This window comes from Monodelphis domestica, chromosome 2 (genome assembly GCF_027887165.1).
Source record: "Monodelphis domestica isolate mMonDom1 chromosome 2, mMonDom1.pri, whole genome shotgun sequence".
Classification (NCBI taxonomy): domain Eukaryota; kingdom Metazoa; phylum Chordata; class Mammalia; order Didelphimorphia; family Didelphidae; genus Monodelphis; species Monodelphis domestica.
In genome coordinates this window covers 480,148,941-480,171,682 of record NC_077228.1, presented here as the reverse complement: position 1 = coordinate 480,171,682, position 22,742 = coordinate 480,148,941, and the positions used below count along the sequence as shown (strand labels likewise).

At 42.2% G+C, this 22,742-nt stretch overlaps 1 protein-coding gene across 1 annotated transcript; it reads right to left on the bottom strand.

Moving 5' to 3' along the window:
* Positions 1 to 347: 347 nt before the first annotated feature.
* LOC100030263 (chymosin-like) lies at positions 348 to 13,892 on the bottom strand. Its single transcript, XM_001372646.4, has 9 exons — positions 13,802 to 13,892; positions 11,135 to 11,297; positions 9,526 to 9,643; positions 8,946 to 9,064; positions 6,088 to 6,287; positions 4,420 to 4,533; positions 2,971 to 3,115; positions 1,706 to 1,804; positions 348 to 590 (listed from the first exon to the last, which is right to left on the bottom strand). The coding sequence occupies exons 1-9, from the start codon at positions 13,855 to 13,857 to the stop codon at positions 453 to 455; spliced, it is 1,152 nt and encodes a 383-aa protein (XP_001372683.1). The 5' UTR covers positions 13,858 to 13,892; the 3' UTR covers positions 348 to 452.
* Between the last annotated feature and the right edge of the window lie 8,850 nt (positions 13,893 to 22,742).

Here is a 22,742-nt window from a genome sequence, read left to right as displayed (position 1 = left end):
CCATCTTTCTGACCCTTTCATCATCTAAATTCCCTGTCCCAGGTTCTGATCCCCTGGCTCCATGACACATCCATTCCCAATGGAGGTCATCAGTTCCATTTCTAGCAATGGAAACAAAGTGCTCCAGAGCAACAACGAGGCAAAGGAATCGGCCTTTGACATTGATCTTTTTTCTAAATGAAGGTTGTCCCCCACCAATCAGGCTCCTCAGTGCCTCAGTGTTCTTCTGTCCCTCTACAAAGGATGGAGACAGCTGCTGAGCTGGACACAGCCATGAGCTACCACTGCCCACCCTTGAAGATGTGTCAGTTGTAGAGGCCCCAGAAAAGGTCAGGAAGGCAAGGCTCTGCTGCATAAGGGATACTTTATTAGGCATCAAGTTATGTCTCTGAGATACATGGTCTAATCCATGGGGGAAAGATGGGTGAGACTGGCTGAGTTCAGTATCTCCATCAGACTGCTGTGGCCAAGCCCACGCGGTTGTTGCCCCTGTCAAAGACGCTGTAGTATTCTCGGATGAAGACATCTCCCAGGATCCACAGCTGGTCACTGCCTTCACTCTGGAAGCCACTGGAACACAGTCCCTGGTCCTGGGGAAGACCAAAGCAAAGCACTCAGTGGAGATGGTACCCACCTCCTCCTAACAATAAGGGCCACCTTGCACAGTCACGAGGGCTTCTTCTCCCATTCCCCTCATCTTTCATATCCATCACCATAGAGACAGCTCTGAGGCAAGCAGGCCATGATCCTCTTTTTAAAGACCAAGAAACAAACCCATAAATAGGGAAATCCAAGAAAACAGCCCTTGAACTAAGCCCAAGCGTCCAGGCTCCCAACTCACTGATCCTTTCATTAAATCATTTCACATCACAAGGGGCAGGCTGCAAGGCACCAAAATGAAAGGCTGGGTTACTGGAAGGCCCAGATTTGTCACTGACTACACTTGTGATTGTGTACTTCCTCTGGTTCCATTTCCTCATCTTTAAAATGGGAATAACAGCTACCTTGGAGAATTTTTGTAAAGGAAAAATAATATGCTCTAGATGAATGTTGGCCATAAACTCTGCAGGGCTATGTGTCCAAATATAATGTCATCTGGTCCCACTCAGCTGTCCTCTGTCTAGCCTGCTCATCTTTAGCTCTCATCCAGGTTAACTTGAGCATCTATCCAAAGAAGCGGAGCCTGGGAGGCCCAAGGCTCCACTGTCCTGCTGGTATGTTGGCTACCAGTTTGTCTTGAGTCTGGTGGCATGATTAGAAGGATTAGAGCCTCCAGACTCTCAAAGGGAAATCAGGGAAGGGTGGGGAGAGGTAGAGGCTCAGTTGGGTTAGTGGCCTAAGTAATGGGCAGGAGCTTACATTTTTTTAATCAAAATCCTGCCTTTCGTAGTGGCCTACTCAAGGACAAGGCCAAAGGCTTCCTGAGTCTTTCTGCATGGTATCTTCAGGGTAGTAATATAGCTCACATTTCAATAAAGCTTCACTAAGGTTTACAAAGCCTTTTCCCCACAAATCCATTAAGCAGACAGTGTGAATGCCATCCCATTTTATAGATGAGGTAACTAAAGTTCAGGGAGCACAAATGACTTACCCCCAAAGCCACGCAGCTAGGGAGGGGCAGAGCCAGGACTAGACCCCAGATTTCTGAGTTCCAAGTCCTGTCCAAGTCACTCTCGATGAGTGCCCAGATCCTGGAGAGTCTTACCTGATTCGTGTAGGCTGAGGGAGGGAGAGGGTACTGTCTGCCATTGATGTGCACCACGACTGTAGGCATGGAGCTCAGGTTGCTGCAGTTGATGTCATACTGAAAAAGAGCCAAAGAGGATTTTCTGAGAGAATGGTAAGATGTGGAATCTCCCACTGAAGCAGTGAAAAGGGGGATCCTGGGTGGAAAAGGAAAGCCTGGAGAAACATCTGAGGCCAAGAAAGTCTGTCCAGTGTTTCCCACTGGTCTAGAGACAGACTGGGGTATGTTGGGAAGGGGCTGAAGGTTGGCTTGATTTCTTTAAATCACAAAGAAAAATCATCCTCCCAGCCCCAGGCAATGGCCCAACTTCGAGACAAGAACCACTATGAAAGAGGCAAACCCAGCTAGAAATTCAAACTCAGAGGGCAATTAGATGGCTCAATGGACAGAGAGCCAGATGTTCAGACAGGAGGTCCTAGGTTCAAATTTGACTTTAGATACTTCCTATCTGTGTGACCCTGGGCAAGTCACTTAACCCCTCCCCTGCCTAGCCCTAACTGCTCTTCTGCCTTGGAACACATATTTATTATCAAATCTAAGGCAGACGGTAAGGGTTTAAAAAAAATAATCCAGCTCAGGACAAAGAGCCAACAGCAATGAAAGGATGTACTTTGGCATTTGGAAGGAGACAATAGCAGCAGCTAGGGCCAGTGTGGATGTATGGGAGGGATCCTGGAAGTGTTTTGCTGACTGAAAGACATAGAATCATGAGCATTTTTAATGTCCACAAACTCCATGATACCTGAGGGTCATGGCAAGAGCTGGGTGGTCCTTGAGAAAGCCTGGCACAGTGGGATGGAGGGAAGAAGGTGGGAGGTTGGTGCAGGTTTACTTAGGATAGAAGCATTTACATTCATGTCACTGAGCAGAGGATAATGTAGAGATTACCTTCCACTTACTGTGTTTAAATTTTGCACAGACAAAGTTTTCCTCCCATGTCATGTCCCCATTAGACTGTGAGCTCCTCGAGGGAAGGGACCATTGTATCCCCAGTGGGTGCTTAATAAAAGCTTGTTGGCTGGCTTCAGGATCCCAAGAGATGGATACCAAGGAGAGCTGGTTCCCAGCAAAACTCCTCCTCTTCCTTCATTTCCCACACTAACTACATTCCCTTGATTAATGTAAATAATTGAGAACTGATTCTTCTTCTCCTGATGGTAAGGAATTCCCAGAACCGGTGGAGATAGCAGAAGAGTCTCTGAAGGCTGAGCTGGGGCACTTACCTCTCCATATTGGCCCTGGGTAGCTCCAATGATGCTCTGGATGTTGGCAATGTCATAGCTTGGACCCACCAAGAGAGAGGTGCCAGTATCCAAGATGGCCTGGCAGCCACCTTCACAAGCCACCACCTGGCCATTGACAGTGATGCTAGAAGAGGTCAGAGGAGCTGTTTAGTTCAACTTTGGGTTTCATCTCCTCCTCCCATCAAAGAGTATTTGTTTGTTTTTTAAACAGTGCCCAAAGCTAGAGCTAATTCATTCTGATGAATGCATATATGCCAATGTCCTCTCTGCACATGGGTCATAAAGATTGTACTTTTGAGAGGGAAGAACTCGGTGGGGTCATAGAGTACCAGACTAGGAGTAAGAAGATTGGTTCTACCACTAAAGTGACCAGAGAAACCCCTTCACTTTTGTAAGCCTCAGTTTCTTCATCTGTAAAATGGGAATGATAATTCCTGCCCTATTTATTTCCCAGAATCATTAGGCTCATCTTCCATAATGTATAGAAATATGAGAGTTACAGTTACAAAGAAAAACAACTATCAACAAGAAAAATCATTTCTCTGGCTCGAGCCATGGAACAAATGAATATAAAAAGGTGGGGGTTAGATGCAACTGGTGGTGTCTTATAATTGCAATCAAACTAAAAATCAGGGAGAGAGGATTTTTTGTTGTCAACAATGAACAATAGGTAAAATCACTACTGAGATAAAAATGTCTTATTCAAATGTCATGTTTCCCTAAAGAGTCTAATATAAATGCTAATAGGAAAGGCCTATAATAACATCTCACTTTTTGTAAAATAGCTATTATGTAATATAATTATATGATAATTATACATAATTCTATAATTATTGTATATTGTAATATGTGATATACAACATTTCTGTGGGACTTTGCCATGCAAATGGCTTCTAAAGGGTTTCAATATACACAATTTCACTTGAAAAGTCTAACTAATCTATAAGAAAAACTAAACCATCAGTCCCATTAATACAGATAAGAAAACTGAGGATCCACAATTTATAAGAGTGGGGCTGGGATCTAGATCTTATGGTTTTCTTTCCATTTTACTTTCCTCTGAATCACGATGCCTAGGACTTTGGTTTTCCTTCTACACTCCATGGTTCAGCCAAACCAGTTACTGGCTGTTCCTCTACCTCCTCTCTGCCTTTGCTCTTGTCTGGTTCCCAGGTACTCCTTTCTCACCTTTTCCTTAGAATCTAATTTCTTTCAAGGCTCAGCTTGGGCATCACCTACCTTGTATTGTGTATCTATTCTGAATGTCCTCATCTAGGGCAGGAGTCTGGTTCATTTTAGTCTTTGTTTCCTGAGCATTTAGCCTAGTATTTGTTGATTAATTTAGTGGGACTTTGCACCAGAAGATCTTGGTTTTATTCTGAGCCTGGTTGTGAGCCCCTGACCAGGAGCCTCAGATCTCTGACTTACCTGTCCACGGAGAACTGCCAGTAGCCCTGCTCTGTGACAGGGACCCAGTGGAGGGAGCCAGTGTAGTAAGATGGGTCGATGGCCCCAAGGATGAGCATGCTGCCCTGGCTATCCCTGAAATGAGAGGAGAGCATATTGATCTGGGCAGCTCCTTAGCTCAAAGTAAAGAACATCTGAAGGACCTCAGCTTTTTGAGGGTCTGGCATTAAATTAAGCCAAATCTCCAGCCCCTCATTTGTCAACATCCACCAATGCTGCCATCATTCAAGGAATGGGATTTCTTTTCCTTCCTCAATGTGTTGAAGAGGAGAGAGCCCTGGGCTCTTCCCAGAGTCAGAAAGATATGCTTTTAAACCCTACCTCAGACACTAGCTGGGGAGCCCTGGATGAGTCACTATAGCTCCCTAGTTTCAGTGTCCTTAGCAGGGAAATGAGGGAATTGGACTGGATGACCTCTAAGTACCTTGACTCTAGCGACTATAATTGTCCTTTTTTTCTTCTGTTAGCCTTCCTCATTAATCTTCATCTTTGTAATCCAAAGCTACTTTATTGGAGTGTAAGGACATTTCAGTAATAAAAGTACATGTGTGCATGTAGTTTATTGGGCCACACCATTTCCTGGTCTAAACCAGCTAGATTCAACTGAACATAACATTCAGAATTTTAAGTTTCTTCTCTCAGTTTATGTATCTCACTCTTCGGCTCCAACCCTTAGAGACACCCAGTTCTAGTCTGCTGGGCTTCAGATATAACTCTCAGATTCAGTTTGGAGTTGTACCCTCTAGGGGCCCTTGAACCCCAATTTAGAAATTCTACCTTTCCCTGGAATCTAAATCACACCCAGGGGTGCAGTCAGGCACACTTCTCTATCAAGGCTCTCTTCCCTATGTCCTTTTCCAGGGAAAAGTCACTCTGGTGGAGAGAGTTGTTCCCTAATTTGGGGCCTTTTTGATCTGAGAATATATATATTTCTGGCTGCCCACTATAGGCCCTCTACCCTCAGCTTTGGAGGGTCTGGCATTAAATCATTTCTGTTTCTGCTTTTCTAACCATTTTTCTCTCCATCCCTGGCTGCCACATGAACTTCTAAAGTTTAACATGACATGTATGAAAATTTTCTTGTATGTAGGGAAGAAGGGAATTTAATTCTAACTGCTGCATTCCTTGGGGAATGTTCAAAAATTCTCAAGTTCCTTTGATGTTCTTTTATTCTCCCAGCTCCTCCTATTCTCCTTTATCTTGATTCCTGATATTCTTCCTGGAATAGCAGGTCCTGGTCTTGTCTCTACCACCATCTCTATTTCCTGTTCATTTTTTTCATCATATCTAGAATCTTAATTACCAACCAAAAATGTTTAATAAGTACATTTTTATATTGTGGCACACTGTTGAGGACACCACAGCAAGGGAGGTGGACACCTTTTTGACTTCTAGAAATGGAAACTGACCATTGAATATCAGAAGTCTCAGATTTTCCATCCACATGATTTGTGTCTTTCCATATACAGTCTCATAACTATGGCAACTGTCCCCAAATTACTAGGTGTTCCCAAAGTATCTGGAAGGAGGGGCTAAAAAATGACAATGGGGGGGGGGACCACCTACTATCCTGCTTAGAGATTCACAGTAAATCAGCTATATCTGAGCCCATTGGAAAGTGTCACTTACCTGCTCATATAAACAGAGAAGAGATCCTGGGCTACCAAGTTCTTATTCATCATGTTGTCAAAGACAGGGGTGGCCTGATCTTCAGCCAAGGAGGGGTAGCCCAGTCCTAAGATTCCATCAAATTCAGAATAGGTAAAGATTTCACCAGGCTCTTGAGTGCTCAGGCCAAAGATCTGGTCAGGGACCACAATCTGAGAGACCTAAATGGGAAGAGGACGCAGTCACTCTGTCTGTCCCACATGCAATTAGCAACTACAAACCATCATCCAAGAAAGGTCCTTGCCCTGCAGTGAGTCCCAGTAAGGGCAGAGTGGGAAGAGCTTGTCTGGAAATTTCTACCTCTGCTCAGACCCCTGCAAAGGACACCAGAATATGTGGGCACTTTTATAACAGTGAGGAAAGTGTAATGGTAGCCTGATACTCTTCTTTTTTTCTAAAACCTTATCTCTGTCTTAGAATCAATACTAAGTATTGGTTCCAAGGCAGAAGAGCAGTAAGGCAATGGGGGTTAAGTGACTTGCCCAGAGTCACACAGCTAGGAAGTATCTGAGGCCAAATTTGAACTTCCATCTCTATCCACTGCACCGCTTGGCTGCCCCAGTCTGATATTCTTGAAAGTCTATCTAGTTATCTAATATCCTGGGGACTTGTCCAGATCAGTGGCTCACACAGTAGAGAGCCAGTGGTGGGTTTGTCAACAGTTCTTCTTTCTAATGCCCTCCTCTCTCTGTGTTAAGCTTTTGGAGGAATTTTAAAGACTTTGGGAATAAGAAAGGAGTGAAATGAGAAGAGAGGAGAGGGAGAAGTAGTACATGCATTTGTTTGCCAATGGTAAGTCCTAGTATTCTTAGGCGAGAGAGAGAGAGAGAGAGAGAGAGAGAGAGAGAGAGAGAGAGAGAGAGAGAGAGAGAGAGAGAGAGAGAGATGCCCAGTTGGAGAAGGAGCCAAGGGAGGAAGGGAAGGGCTCTTGTGTCCTGGATTGGTACCAAGTGACAGGGTCTGATCCCATTGCTAACCCAAGCTGGTGTTCCCTCTACACCCTCCTCCATCCCTGCCAGGCTCAGTTTCCTCTGGCCAAATGAGACTTTCGAGGAGGAGACACAACACCTAGGGTGTCTCTCTCCAGCCTTCCCAGGTGGGTGGGTGTGCAATAAAGGAGGAGCTGAAGCTGCTGTAATTGAATATGACAACAGGCACAGGGTTATTTTTTTAGCCTATGCCTAAAATAGCAAAGAAAAAAGGCAAATTGCTCCAGACTGCAAAGGAAGTAGGACACTCAGAAAGGGGAAATTAGCATTTCAAAGCCATTTAGGAGCAGATGCTATACAGACCAGGGGGGACCAGAATGCTTCAGAAACTGGCTCATGGTCCCAACCTCCTGGTAACTCCCTTCCTGAGAAGCTCTGGGTTCTCTTTGTTGGTCCTCTGCCTCCATGGGATTCCCAAGAGGTCAGATAGAGTGAGTGTCTCCACCCAATCAAAAAAAGAAGATCAGGCTAGTCATGTCAGGAAATGAGGAGCTTTTGATGGGGTTCAAATTAAATTGGATGTGGGGAGAGAGGCATTCAGCTGGACACAAGAAAGAACTCTTTGAGGAATAAATATTAGACTGGATGACTGACGAAGGGCTCTGTATGATAGAATCCCAGATCTCAGAGGCTTTCTACCCCAACCTATCCTTGGTCAAAAGTGCCATCTTCAATGTCAATAGGGCATCACCCAGCCTTCATTCGAAGATTCCTAAAAAGAAGGACCCTGCAACCTCCTTTTGTAGCCAGTCTGCTCCTGAATAGTTCTGGTCCTTAAGAAATCTTCATCAAGGCAAAATCTGCTTCTCTAGAACTTCTAGCCAGAAGGGCAGCTACCTCTCCTAAAGCTCAAGACATTTATCTGCCTAGAGAAAAGGATTTTTCTCATTCCTCTATGATTCTAAAAAATTGCATACTGTCTCCTCTCATCTCTACTTTCTTGCTCTCGTGGAATCATAAGGGTCTTGCAGAGACCGAGAATGCATGTCAGACTTGACATAGGGAAAGAACAGCCAATAAAGGGTGAACGTGGAACTCACGTATTATATCTCTAGTCAACTAGTTAAAACCCAAGCTCCCTGGAAGCCAGGGCATTGGATTACAGTGGCAGTAGACATGCCCTGCAGGTGACATAACAGTGAGCAATCCCAATGGGAGACCTAGCAATGGAAGATTCCAAGAGGAGAACTTTTGGCACAAGTCAATAATCCTGAGACTGCACCCATCTCCAAAAGAATGGTTTACTTCCTGGAAAAGATGGGCAATTGAAATAGAAAGGGTTGTACATAAAGTCAGAAAAGGGCAACCAAGAGAGAGAAGGGCTCTAGTCCTTCAGACATGAGGATTGATTGATTAGTAGGCAAAGGCTGGGGCGGGTAGGACATGTCAGACATGCTCTAAAAGATTTTTTTGGGTCAGGGCTTGGACCAGATGGTTGCTGAGGTCCCTTCCAAATACGGAATTCTGTGATTTTGATTCCTTGAAATAGGAACAGCAGGTGGGAAAACCACAATGAGAAACAATGAGATATGAGGCCCCAGAGAAGGCCCTCTGGCAGTGACCCTGTGTAATTGGCAGCTCAATGGGAATGGGGGTTTATTGGGAAAGGAACACCCTATAGGGCCTCCAGGGTGTTACAGTTTTGCAGGGGGACTTGGTAAATCAGTCAAGAAAACCTCACACTGAATTCAACTTCCCCCACCAGCCTTGTGGCAGGTGTGTGGCAGGACCAGACATCAAACCAAAGTGCTACTTGGCTCAGGAAGCAGCCACTGGCCAGTCCCATCAGAGAGGGGTGGGAGGGAAATCCTCTGGTCAAGCCATACTCACAGTCACAGTATCATAGCCCAGGACTCCTTCCATGCTGCCAGTGCCATACTGGATGGACAGAGGTTCCTGAGTGCTCCGGAAAGTGGTGGAGGAAGCTGGGTTGAATCTGTGGTGGTTTTCTGAAACAAAAAAAGGGGGAGGCTACAAAACTGCCCAAGCTTTATTCTTCCCTATCTCTCATCAAAGCATCAATCAGTTGACTAGTCAACAAGCAGTGGTTAAGTGCCTGTTATACGCTTGGCACTGTGTCTTGAAAACAAGAACTAAAAACTTATTGGATTAAAAATTAAAATTTTAATTTTAAAAATTTTAATTACAAATAATTAATTTTAATTACAATTAATTTTTTAAAAATTAAAAATTTCTTCCTCCCCTCTCTCTACTAAGTCCACAGAAAATCAAATAACGGAAACCATTCTTTCCTACTCCATTCTATACCCAATTTCCCATCTGGCTCTTCCCCCAATAAAAAGTCAGAAAACATGGATAAAAATAGAGAAGATAAAATTCATCTGTCACTTTTGCGTAGGATGAAACCCCAAATCTCCAGCCTGAGCCTTAGGTGAATTGGGTGACTTACGGCAGGCATCACTGTTACAGTAGACTGAGGGGACCCAGAGATTAGAGGAGCCAGTATCGAACACCACAGTGAACTCCTGGGGTGGGGTTCCGATGTAAATCTTCCCAAAGTACTGACTCTGTGGACACAAGAATATCACATGTTGGGATGGTGGCACTAGGATGGCATAGAGTCAGCAAAAGGGGAAATGCAATGAGGAATGGAATGAGCTTGGATTTTCTGTCTGCAAAATTTTCTGTATGAGAAAAATCTGGCCTTGACTTGAACCTGAAGAGAATTAGAGATGAAAAAGGCAGAATAGAGATGATGAGTGAGAGAGGAAATTGACATCTTCAGCATCTCAAGGTCTGGCCTCTCCCAGAGGGCCTGGCCAGGGTCTAGAGTCCAAGCATAGCAGGTCTCACACCACAGCTGATGTTATCTCTGCCTAAGCCTTCCTGCTGGCTAATTCTCTCTGTACCAAAGTTAAAGGTTGGAAGGAGCTGACCTAGATACAAAAATGGAATCACGGACAGTACAAAGCAACAAGATTAGAGAGACAGATTCAGGTTTGAAACAGATGAACTGAGGAAATCCACAGTGGTGAGTGAGACAGGAGGAACATGAGGGCCATGTTCTAGATAGATGGGAGGAGGAGGACCAGCTGTTCTCTACCTCTGCTAAGAGGAGAATAGGAAGAAATGGGTCACTGCCACAACAGGAAGCAGGGAGGGTAAAAATTAGAAGAAAAAAAAATTCCCAGTTTCCAAAAGTATACCTTCCTAGAAAGGCTTTCCGAGGGATTTTTTGAGATTTCCTCTGTTTTGGGAGGTATCAAAAAAGGTCTCAAGGTGGAGTTAGCACCTGAAGTGAGCCTTAAAAAAAGTAGGGAGTGAATGGATTCCAGGTAAGAAAATTAGCTTGTAGGCATAAACAGAGTCAGCAGATGGAGCATTAAATTCATGGATGTTTGTCCAATATGGCTGGAACGTAATGTTTGCAAAGGGGCACAATATGAAAAAAATCTGGGAAAATGGTCAAGAGTGAGATTGTAGAGGGCCTTCATTGCCAGGTTAAGTTGCTGGAGAAGTTTGGAGTTGGCAGAAAGATCATGAACTCTGTTTTGGGCATGTTGAGTTTGAGATGCCCGTAAGGGCTTCCAAAAGGCAGTTGATAATGCGTGATGGACATTCAGAAGAGAGATTTTTCTGGATCTGCACATTTGGGAGTACTTCCTAGACTATGTCATGACCCAGATTGATTCTATAATTCATTGAGAAGTAGAGAAAAGTAGAGTGGGAGGGGACCAGGAGAAGCGGCCCAGAAAACTCAGATGTAGGATTTAAGAGCACTTAACCCCTGGGGGGAAAGAGTCAAGAAACCAAATGAGATAATATATGTAAAGTGCTTTATAAATATCAAAGTTCGGTGTAAATGGCAGCTATTATCATTATCACCTCCGTCATCTCATTATTTTTTATGAGGTTCAAATGAAAATAGTTTTGAATAAGTCCCAACCTTACTATTTTTCTTCTATATTCAATGTAGGCTCACTGAAAGCATCTTAGATACAGTTCCAGTAGCAGACAGAATGAGATTGTTATTATTATTTATTATTATAGCAACTCACATCCAGGTAATTGGTCAAGGGCTCATCTGTAACCTTGGCAGCTTCACCATAGAGCTGGTACTTAGAGCTGGGGGAATACTTATGACTCTTCAGAAAGCTTTCCAACAATCCATGTTCCTTTAGCACCTTTCTTAGTGTCTTCCCTTTCGTCAGCGGTATCCTTCTGCAATTGAAGAAAAATTAGCCATGTCCTTCTACTAGAATTGGCCAACTTTCCCTAAGAGGGTCAGCCAAACCCAAATCCTGAAGCCTGTCAGACCCTGGGCAAAAGCTCCAGGAGATCAGGTCCTTGTTGTTCTTGCCCATCAGGAGAAGTGTAAGTTACCTGACAAATCTATAGGTAAAGGTTCCACCATCCCCTGGAGGGAGTGACCACCCTTTTGCCTGGGCTGTCTCCTTTCCTCTACAGTTTTTATGTTAATGCTAAAGAACTTTCTTTCCTAAGATCCTCAAGAGGCTTCCAATAAACCCCTTTGGGGCATCTCAGTCAAGTGGGAAAAAGTGCGGGGGCTGGAAATCAGAGGATCTAGATTCTGATTTCAATTCTGCCACTAGCTAGCTATGTGACCTTGGGAAAAGTCCCCCAGGAGTCTGTTGTCTTCTCTATAGAAGGGCAATACAAAAAGCCAATCTCTTGGCTATTATATAGTGTTATAACTGAGAGGCAGTGTGGGTTAGTGGGTAGAGAGTCAGCCTTGAAGCCAGGAGAACCTGTACTCAAGTCCCACATCTGAGACAGACTAGCTATGTGATCCTAGGCAAGGCATTTCCCTCTCTGTGCTCTAGGAAACTCTCTAAGACTTGAAATGGCATAAAATCACCTACCTTTCTTCCTGGTAGGAGTTTCATCACTCAGGAATTCTCTGTGCCAATGAAAGCACAGATCCAGTCCCCCCTCTTCCTAACTAGTAAATTGTGGCATAATGGAAAAGCACTGTTTCTAGACCCAGCTGAGCTTTTCTTAGCTATACAACCTTGGACAAACTATTTATTTATTTTTAAACCTTTACCTTCTATCTTAGTAAGGGCAAAGGCTAGGTGACTGGAGTTAAGTGACTTGCACAGGGTCACACAGCTAAAAATATCCAAAGCTGAATTTGAACCCAAGACTTCCTGCCTCCAGGGATGGCTCTCTTTCTACTCTGTCACCTAGTTGCCCCAGCTATTTAAAATTCTCTGTGCCAAACACTACCTCGCAGGTAAAATGGGGCAGATGAACTATATTCTAAGCTACGTTTTAGCTCTAAAATCCATGTTAACTGAAGGTATGGTTTTGCCCATTATACTGGCCGTTGTGAAGCTAAAAAGAGGTACCAGATGTAAAAGGCCTTTGTGAAAGTTAAAACCGTATTGCCAAAAAATAGCAATTTTAATGAAAAAAAATGTTGGTTACTTCTTTTTGCTCTTTCACTTTGACATATGTCTCAGAGGGAACTCAGAATCATCAGCTCTATTCTCTATCACTGTTCTCTCCTCCAGCCCTTCACATGATGACCTCATAAATAAAGGGCCAGGGAATTGCTTCTGAGTCCTTTCCCTCAAACACAGCTGAGGCTAAAAGGACTAAAACAAAGGCAATATCTTGCGAGATGCAGGCCAATTTGAAACTGGCAATTATCCACAAATATGTTGGGGTTTCTCCTACAAAGCACCTAACACGTGGGAGGAGGATGGCTTTTTCCTGGAACTTGCTGCCTTTCTGATCTGAACTCTGGGGGGGTTCTCCTTGGCCTCAGCTTTTTCATTCCCTAGCTCCTCTACCACTGGTTTCCATTTGACTCAGGAACTAATCTGGAATTGGATGGCAGTTCCATGGCCTGGGCCAGGCTCTGCTGAGACTTTTCTGGGAAATGTAAAGACGGACACAAATACAAACTCATCTGAGAATGAATAAAGCATCTGGAAGGCACTCTATAAATCATCTCAGAATGTTATTGCCTCTGCCTTTTATCTGGGCTTGGGTGGGTTGATCAAAACATCTGTGGCATTTTCCTCAGGGCAATCTCTGATGAAAGCCACTGCTTCAAAGTCCTGCCTCTCTCCCTATGTTAGAGTCAATGCATCAAAGTAAAGGGGATATAGTGTCAAGGATGTCAAAAAAGAAGTATGGATAGTCTAAGACCTTCAGATTTTTTCAGAAGTTTTTTTGACCCTCAACCAAAGGAGACCAGACTTTATTGAGTGCTTGGTACCTAACCATGCCTCAGATTTGGTACCTGGGCATGCAGAGAAGGATATCGGATATTTACTTACAAAATATATGTAAGATAGAGAATTCATTCATCTTTGTGTCTCACCAAGCCACTGAAAGTTATATCTTTTATTTTTACCCTTACTGTCTAAGAATCAGAACTAAATATCAGTTCCGATAAGGGCTAGGTATTTGGGGTTATGTGACTTGTCCAGAGTCTCACAGATAGACCAGATTTTACCCCAGAACCCCCTGTCTCTTGTGGATCTCTATTCACTGAGCTACCCCAGAAAGTTACATCTTAAGGAAAAATATCCTAAGATTTAGGGTGTCAAGGAAGGATTTCCAATCATGGGCTCCTCATCTGTCAATGAGAGGAGTCAAAAAAGTCCCCATCTCTGAACTACACCTTTACCTCTCTCCAAGGCTTCTCTCCAACCCTAGGGGATTCATAACACTGAGGCAGCAAGACTTACCTGAAGGCACATTCGGAGATGGCGATGACCGCAAGGAGGAACAGAAGAACCCTCATCTTGTTGCTCTGGCCAAATGCTGCAGGTATGAAAGTGCTAGCTACCTCCTTCTCTACCCTACGCCCATTCCCTGTTTTTATAGCAGAGAAAGGACCCACCTCTGGCTCAGAACCTGGGTCACAGAGATCACCCCAGATTAGAGGCAATTCTGCAAATATCCATTAAGATACCCCCCCGACCTCCAAGGGCTGCCCCACACCTGGTCCCCAAACAGAATGATAAGAAAAATGAAATGACATCAGCTCTGAGAACTTCAAAGATAGAGGGAAAACGTTGGTCAACGTGGGTTTAGGTGGAGGAATGTCAACTAAGGTCTCTCTGATTTGCCTTTCATTTTCTAAACATCTCCCTCCCCCAGTACACCTAAGGTAACCTATTGGAAAAGTGTTATTTGGAACACCAAATGGGCTGCAATGAGACTTGTGTCTACCTCTATGCCAGGCACTTGTGGAAAATCTTCTCAGTTCAGGAATCAATTCCTCAACTCTGCCTCAATAATTATATTTAGTGTGACTTGATCTGCTGTCCGAAGTTGAAGCTCAAGTGTGGAGGGTCGTAGGGATTTTCCCATAACTACATGAGATCATTTATCCTAGCACTATTGATCCAAAGGGGGCTTAGTATACATCATAAAAAACTGACGTGGTCTCTGTTCACAGAGAGCTTCAAGCTGGCATGAACTTCACACACACTCACACACTCTCAGGATCTGACTGTGATTCCACTGAAAACCCTTTCTCATCATCCCCAGGTGTTTTCTTTTCCTCTGAAGAATCCATCAGGGGGTTTAGAATGTCACCAGTCAGATCTGTCACTTTTGCCATGGCTTGTCATCACTGTCCCAAGTTGTTCGAATCAAATGGTGCACCCCGAATCTCACTATCTGAATTTATGGGCTGAGGATTCCTGCCTCGAAATCATGCTCTCATCTCAAAATCTCTTATCTGAAGGCACATAGATAGGTAGTAAGGGGCAGACCTAGACATGCCTCATCACCTCAAGACCACTTTGTCTTACTGCCACGCTTACATACTTAGACAAGAAAGGCAGACAGATTAGTGAACAGAAAGATATTCTTGGTCATTTTATTTTTTATTTTTTTAATTTGTTAATTTATTTAGTCAATTTAGAACATTATTCCTTGGTTACAAGAATTATATTATTTCCCTCCCTTCCCTCGCCCCACCCTTCCCATAGCTGATGCACAATTCCACTGGGTATTACATGTGTCCTTGATCAAAATCTATTTCCATGTTGTTTATACTAGGATGTTCATTTAGAGTCTACATACCCAACCATATCTCCTTGATCCATGTAATCAAGCAGTTGTTTTTTCTTCTGTGTTTCTACTCCCACAGTTTTTCCTCTGAATGTGGATAATGGTTTTTTCTCGTAGATCGCTTCATATTCTTGGTCATTTTAAATGAGTTGAGAGGGCTAAACTCTGGAAGTCAGGGATTGTGAGGATAAGTCAGAGAATGATGTGGACTTGATCTTGGTATCAATGGCCTGGCAGAAGAAGAAAATGATGGTGATCTGGCAGGCAGTGTTGAGAGAGATGGATGGGTATGGATGGTTTGGGCACAGGTTCAAAGCTAGTAGACAGAAGAATACAGGTGAGGGATGAGGTGGCACCAACACCATTGGCAGTCTGGGGGGCAGAAGAAGAGATGAAAACATAGAGATAAGGCAGGAGGCTCAGAGGACAAGACCAAGCCTTTATGTTTAACAGCAGGAAGGCCACAAGGGTTGGAGTTGAATGGTTGTTGACCCTCTCACTAAATGAGGAAGAAACATGAGTCAGACTCCCACTGCCAGTGCCTCCTTATCTTGGATCCACAATACCTTCTGGAATCAGCTACCCTAGCTCATAGGAATCCAGGAAAACTTCTGATTCTCAGACACCATGGACCACTCTACAGAGAAAATGCAAAATGTCCATTATTTGCAAACAATCCAAGTTTTGATTTTCAATAGTCCTCTGGGTTGTCATAAGAGCCCAGATTTAGAGCTGGGGAAAAAACCTCAACATCATCCCCACTCTTCATTTACAGATGAGGAAATTAAGACCTAGAGACATGAAGTGACTTGCCTAAGGCCACCCAAGAAGTAGGTACAGGGTTGAACAGGATTTCATGCTCTCCTGATAACACATAACTCCAGATAACAACATATAACAGATAATAATTTACATACTTTATTTTATTTAGTCCTCACGACAATCTTGTGAGATAAAACCCCACAAGGAGTTATTATCCTTGTTTTTCTGATGATAAAACCAAGGGTCAAAGGGCTTGATTGTACTTGTCCATGATCATACAACTAATAAATCTAAGAGGTAGGATTTAAATGTAGGTGTCTTCAGACTCCAAATCTAACACTTTTCACTAAATCATATTGTTTCTCTAGGAAACTTAGGTACAGAGAAGTTATTTGTCCTAGGTTATACATCAAATCAGTGGGAGAGTTAGGTCTAAGAACCAGGTTTCTCCCCACCTCTCAGTACCTTACCCACCCACCACTTATATTCTCTATATCCTGAGGGAAGGAGGTGGGAAAGGAGGGAGAAAGCAGAGATTAATGAATCTCCATTAAAAAGGAGTTGAATTGGGTTTTTCTTTCTTTTAGAGAATTGCCTTGAAAGAAGTCATGACCTATGTTTCCTAAAGTGAGCCCTACCTTTGTGTAGGACTTTTTTGTTATATGATATTACCTGATCATCCTAACTCTTCTGTTAAGTAGGTAGAGCAGCTATCATTTTACTGCAAAGATGGGGAAACTGAGGCATTGGTAGGATGTGTAACTCGCCCAAAGTCACATAACAAATTAGTGGTTAAGTACAATTAGAAACTGTGTCATCCAAACACACATATTTCCTCTATATTCATGCCCAGCACACCTCTGAGATTTAATAAACAATCATAACAAATAATAGTAATGTCTAATCTTATCATAATAATAAATCAACAAGCTTTTAAGTACCTACTACATGCCAGGCACTGTACTGGGCACTGTGGATACAAATCAATGGGACAATTTATATATAGGAGATAATTTTCTAATAACAAAGACAACAAAGGATATATTCCAGTTTGTACAGGATAAATACAAAGAGAATAAATTAAATATTGTGTAATTTGGGTAAGGAATAAACTAGCAGTTGGGGGGATCATGAAAGGCTTCATGTAGAAGGTGGTACTTGAGCAGAGTCTTGATGGAAGAGGGATTCCATGAGGCAGAAGTGAGGAAAGAATGCCTTTTTGGTGAGAGGACCAGCTAATACAAAGGAGATGATGCTCAGATAGAGGAATCAAAGCTTCTAATTGTGGTAATGGTCAACTCCATGGTTGTGACCACTCTAATGTGTGGCAAAAATGGAATTTCATGGAATTTCAGAAGCCCAAGAAATACAAGATTAAGGAGTTTGAGGGAACATTAATGGGAATGTTGAAGTCTTCTTGTTGTTCATCCTTCATCTTCAAAATGGACCACTTATATCACGGGTGATGTCTTGACTTGAGAGTGAATTAGATTTAAGGGAGGCAGAGTTACACAAAGTCTTTGGCCTCACTCTCTTTTCCAAAGAAATCAAAGTCCAGTGGAAGGACAAAAGCAAACACCTGGCAATGGCCTGGAATGTAGTGAATGACTTGGGCATTACTTCAATGCCTAACCAAGCTCTAAGCACTCCATAGCATCTACTTCAGCCACCTTTATGGCCATTTTGGAATAAATTATTCTCAGCTGCCCGTTCCACTGGGGGGAAGTCTTGAGGTAGGTACCCCCCTAAGTCATTGATGGGTTTGAGGCCTGTTGGTTACCCTCCACTTGGTTTATCCCATCTACCAAGATGGTTTTACCAGAGTGGGGCTGATGTGCATGATTTGGCTTCTTGGAGCCCCAAGTGAGAGCTGGGTGACAAGTGGACACTAAAGGTAAATGAGCATACCTAAAAAGGGCTTGGCAAGCTCTTAAACCAGAGGTGCTAGTCCTTCTCAAACACTCGTATACCCCAAGTGTATAAAATCCTCTAACATAAAGGCAAGAGTCGAGAAGGAAAGAAGAAAGATCCAGGTGTTAGAATTCCTTGAGAAAGGAAAAAGAATAACTAGGGGATAGTATACAGCAGCCGCCACTCTAACAACGTTTCCATAGCACTTTAAATTTTTCCATTTTATTTAAATTATTTCATTTGACCCTGCCAAGAAACCTGTGAAATAGGAACAGCAAGTGTTATATAGTAATCTCCACTTAATAAAGGAGAAAATTGAAAAAAGTTAAGTAACTTCAGATAGATATTAAATGATAAACTATAACCCTGGGCCTCTCCTGAATTGGATCCAAGCTTCTGATTCTTGATAAAAACTAAAGAAATCCCTAGTGGGTGGAAAAGAATAGAGGATCCCTTTTGTGGTCCATCAATAATGACCTGATGTGCAAGATGTAAACATATCCTGGCTGATTGACTCTGGAAGTCAAATTTCATCCCATTCCCCGCTGGAAGGTGACTTCCAAACCCAAGAGCCAAAAGTCACTTAGCCTTCTTGTGCCATGTTTATCCATGAGTTCAGGAACTGTCAGAGGTCATCAGATGGGCTTTTTATCCATAAAAAATGGACTACGAATTGCAAAAAGTTTTTTAGAAGCTGATAAGATTTAATCAATGGTTATTTCATTTTAATATTAGAATGATTTGCTGATGATGTACCATCTGGATTCTGTAGGAAGGGAAAATGCTTCCATTATTTTGAACAGGAGCCCCAGAAGGAAATGCCCCCACCAGGCCAACTGTGGCACTTTTCACTGGGGAATGAAGTGAGTTAGTAGTGAAGTGATTGCATCCTTCTTGCTAGATGGAAATGTGACCTTGTCCCCTCTTTATTTGGAAAAGAGAGTCTAGGAGAACGAGGCGATTTTCTGTAGGGTAAGAGTAAAGAACAGTGGGAGAGGCCCAGGTCTGGGGAAGGGGCCACCTCTGGGAGGGCAGAGGACAGGAGGTCAAGAAAGAATCTGGCAGTACAGGTTTCCTTGCAAGTTCATAAAATACTTTTCCCCCAACGAATAGCCTCCCCCCTTTTTTTAAACTTTGAAAACTTATCCCCCAAGCTTTAAAAAGTCACTATCAGTAGTTAGCCTCAAATATTTAAGCCAAAAACACTGGTGTCTCCTTTCCACTTATTTACTACTCTCAGACTTAGATAAGTGTTTTGGCTCTGTTCCAAAGACTCTGGACCCCAACAAGGACAAGGGAAAGGATGACAAGCTTTGCCTCTTAACTACACTGAACAATTGAAGGAGTAGGGAATGGGAGAAAACCACCTTGGGTTAATGGAGTATTTGTTCCAAGGGTAAATGGAGGGACCTGGACTTTTACCCTAGAGGCAAAGTAGAGCAATGGATATAGGCCTCAACCCCAACTCAAGAAGACTTGAATTAAAATCTGATGTCAGATACCTACTAATTGTGTGAACCTGGGATCACTTAGCCCATCTGCCTCAAGTTTCCCCTCCGTAAAATGGGGATAACAGTAGTATCTCCCTCCCAGGATTGTTGTGAAAATCAGATGGCATAATGTTTGTAAAGTTCTTTGTAAATCTTAAAATACTATATGAAAGCTAGTTATTATATTTAATTATTGTATTTATTTGTATTTGTTCTGTTTATGTTTATTCTGTATATAATACACACCCTTTGCTAGCAATCCCATCTGCAGATGGTAACCTCTGACTTTTGAGGCAGCCTTTGCTACTCTTGGACAGCTCTAACCGTTAAGGACTTTTTTTTTTTTCCACTAAAAGCAATGTAAAAGAATTCACCTCTTTGCAACTTCTACCCATTGCTCCTTACTCTATTCTTCTGGGGCCAAATTGAGGAAAGTTAATCATTCTTTCACATGATAATCCTTAAATACTTTAAGAAAGCTGTCATGTGACTCCCCGAGTTTCCTCTTTTTCAGGACAATAATCTCCAGTTCTTTCAACCAATTCTCATACATCTGAGACTTAAGGCCCTTCTTCTTTCCAGATGCTTCCAATGAAAACCCTATAACTTATAAATGCCCTTTTTTATTAAAATAAATTTTTAATTTTTCCAGATTACATGTCAATGCAATTTTTTAATATTCATTTTTGATAGTTTCCAATTCGTGTTTTCTCCCTCTTTCCAACTCCTTCCCCCTCCCCAAGAAGGCAGATAATATGACATAGCTTGTACAATATTATCATATAATACATATATTCATGTTCATCATATTGTGAAAGAAGACACATATTTTACACTAGAGAAAGATTCATGGAGGAAATAAAGTAAAGAATGGCATGTTAATCTGCATTCAGACTCTGTCTCTTCTTTCTATGGTGGTAGATATTCTTTTTTTGTCATGAATCTCCTAGAGTTGTCCCAGATCCTTGCCTTGTTGGTATTAATTAAGACATTCACAGATCGTCATCTTCATTATTATTGTTACCGTGTACAACATTCTCCTGGTTCTGCTCATTTCACTTTGCATCACTTCATAGAAATCATTCCAGGTTTTTTTGTGATTATCCTGTTTATCATTTCTTACAGCACAATAGCATTCCATTACAAGCATATACCACAACTTATTCAGCCATTTCCCAAATTAATGGCCATCCTTGCAGTTTCCAGTTCTTTGCCATCACAAAAAGGGCTACTATATATTTTTGTGCACATAAACTCTTTTTCCCTAACTTTAATCTTTTTGGAATACAGGCCTAATAGTAGTCTTTCTGGGTCACAATTTGATGGACCTCTAGGAGTGGTTCCAGATTGTTCTTCAGAATAGTTATATCGGTTCAAAGCTCCACCAACAGGATATTAGTGTCTCCATTTTTCTACCTTCCCTCCAACTGTAGTCATTTTCCTTTTTTGTCATGTTAGCTAGTCTTATGAGTGTGATGTGGCACCTCAGAATTGTTTTAATTTGCATTTCTCTAATCAATAGTGATTTAGAGCATTTTCTCATTTGATTAAAGTTTTCATTTCTTCATCTGAGAATTGCCTATTCCTTTGACCATTTGTCAACTGGGAAATGCTTTTTATTATTAAAAAATTCAACTCAGTCTTCTCTCTTTCTCTCTGTCTACACACACACACACACACACATACTTGAGAAATTAAACTTTTGTCAGAAAGACTTATTATAAAGATTTTTTCCCAGTTTTTTATAAGTGCCTTCTAAAAATGCAGTGTCCCTAACTGAACATTATACTGTAGGTAGTCTGGTCAGGGTAGAATGCAGAAACGATCCTTATTCCTAGGAGCTATGCCTTTCATAAGGCAGCTAAAGTTTGCATTATTATTTTTTTGGTTGTCATATCAGACTACTGTCTCATACTGAGCACTAAAAACCCCAGATCATTTCCCAGAACATCTGCTGTCTAACCAGCAATCTGGCTGCCTCCTCCATCTTATACTTGTGAAATTGACTTTGTAAGCCCAAGTATAAAACTTGACATTTATTCCTACTGAATTTCTTATTTGATTCAGCTCAGTGTTATACCCTGTCAAGATATTCTTAGGTCTGGCTTCTGTCAAGCAGCATGTGGGCTATCCCCTCACTCTCTCTCCATCTGTGAATCTTATGAGCATTCCATCCTATGCACTTATCCAAGTCAGTAATAAAAATGTTAAACAGCACAAGGGCCAAATAGTTCCATAGGGCACACCACTGGAGACCTTCTTCTAAGGAAATATAGAATCAGTTATTACTTTTTGAGACCAAACATTAAACCAGCTATGGATCTACCCAACTGTACTGTTATCTAGTCTAATTCTCATCTTTTCCATAAGAACAGTGTCACTTTTTAATTATTAAATGCTTTCTTATTTATATATGCCCTTATTAATATTTCTCAAATGCTTCAAATATTTTGTTCTATTTTCTCCTCTTGCTTACTCTTCAACCCCTTTTAATCTGTCTTTTGACTTCATCATTCAGTAGAAACTATTCTCCCCCAAATCCCAATAATCTTTTTTTCCCTTCTAAAACCTTTACCTTCTATCATAGAATCAATACTAAGTATTTGTTCTAAGGCAGAAGAGCAGTAAAGGCTAAACAATCGAAGTTAAGTGACTTGCCAGAGTCATACAGCTAGGAAGTGTCTGAGGCCAGGCTTGAACCTCTGTGTATGGGGATTCAGGGAGGACTACCACTTCCATCATGGCAGCTTGCCAAGCCCTTTTTTTCCTCTCTTTTTTTATTTAGAATATTTTTCCATGGTTACATGATTCATGATCTCCCCCACCTCACTCTTTCCTCCCCCCTCCTGAATCCAACAAGCATTTCCACTGGGTTATACATGTATTGTTGTTCAAAACCTATTTCTGTGTTATTCATATCTGCAGGAGAGCGATCTTTTAACATCAAAACCCTAATCAGATTCCTATCAGATTAAGTGATCAATCACATATTTTTCTAATGCATTTCCATTTCCATAGTTCTTTCTCTGGATGTGGATAGCATTTTCTCACAAGTTCCTCTGAATTGTCCTGGATCACTGCATTGCTCTTAGTAGAAAAGTCCATCACATTCAATTGTACCACAGTGTAGCAGTCTCTGCGTACAATGTTTTCCTGGTTCTGCTCCTTTCGCTCTGCATCACTTCCTGGAGGTCATTCCAGTTCCCATAGAATTCCTCCAGTTCATTATTCCTTTTAGCACAATAGTATTCCATCACCAACATATACCACAGTTTGTTCATCCATTCCCCAATTGAAGGGCATCCCCTCATTTTCCAATTTTTGCCACCATAAAGAGTGCAGCTACGAATATTCTTGTACAAGTCTTTTTCCTTATTATCTCTTTGGGGTACAAACCCAGCAGTGCTGTGGCTGGATCAAAGGGTAGACAGTCTTTTAGTGT

Excerpts from the sequence above, each read along its gene's own strand:
- LOC100030263 (XM_001372646.4), bottom strand. The coding sequence starts at position 13,857 with ATGAGGGTTCTTCTGTTCCTCCTTGCGGTCATCGCCATCTCCGAATGT. Across the intron at positions 11,298-13,801 it reads ATCTCCGAATGTGCCTTCAG|AAGGATACCGCTGACGAAAG; the intron begins GTAAGTCTTGCT and ends CTTCAATTGCAG. Across the intron at positions 4,534-6,087 it reads TTCTCTGTTTATATGAGCAG|GGATAGCCAGGGCAGCATGC; the intron begins GTAAGTGACACT and ends CTCTCATTTCAG.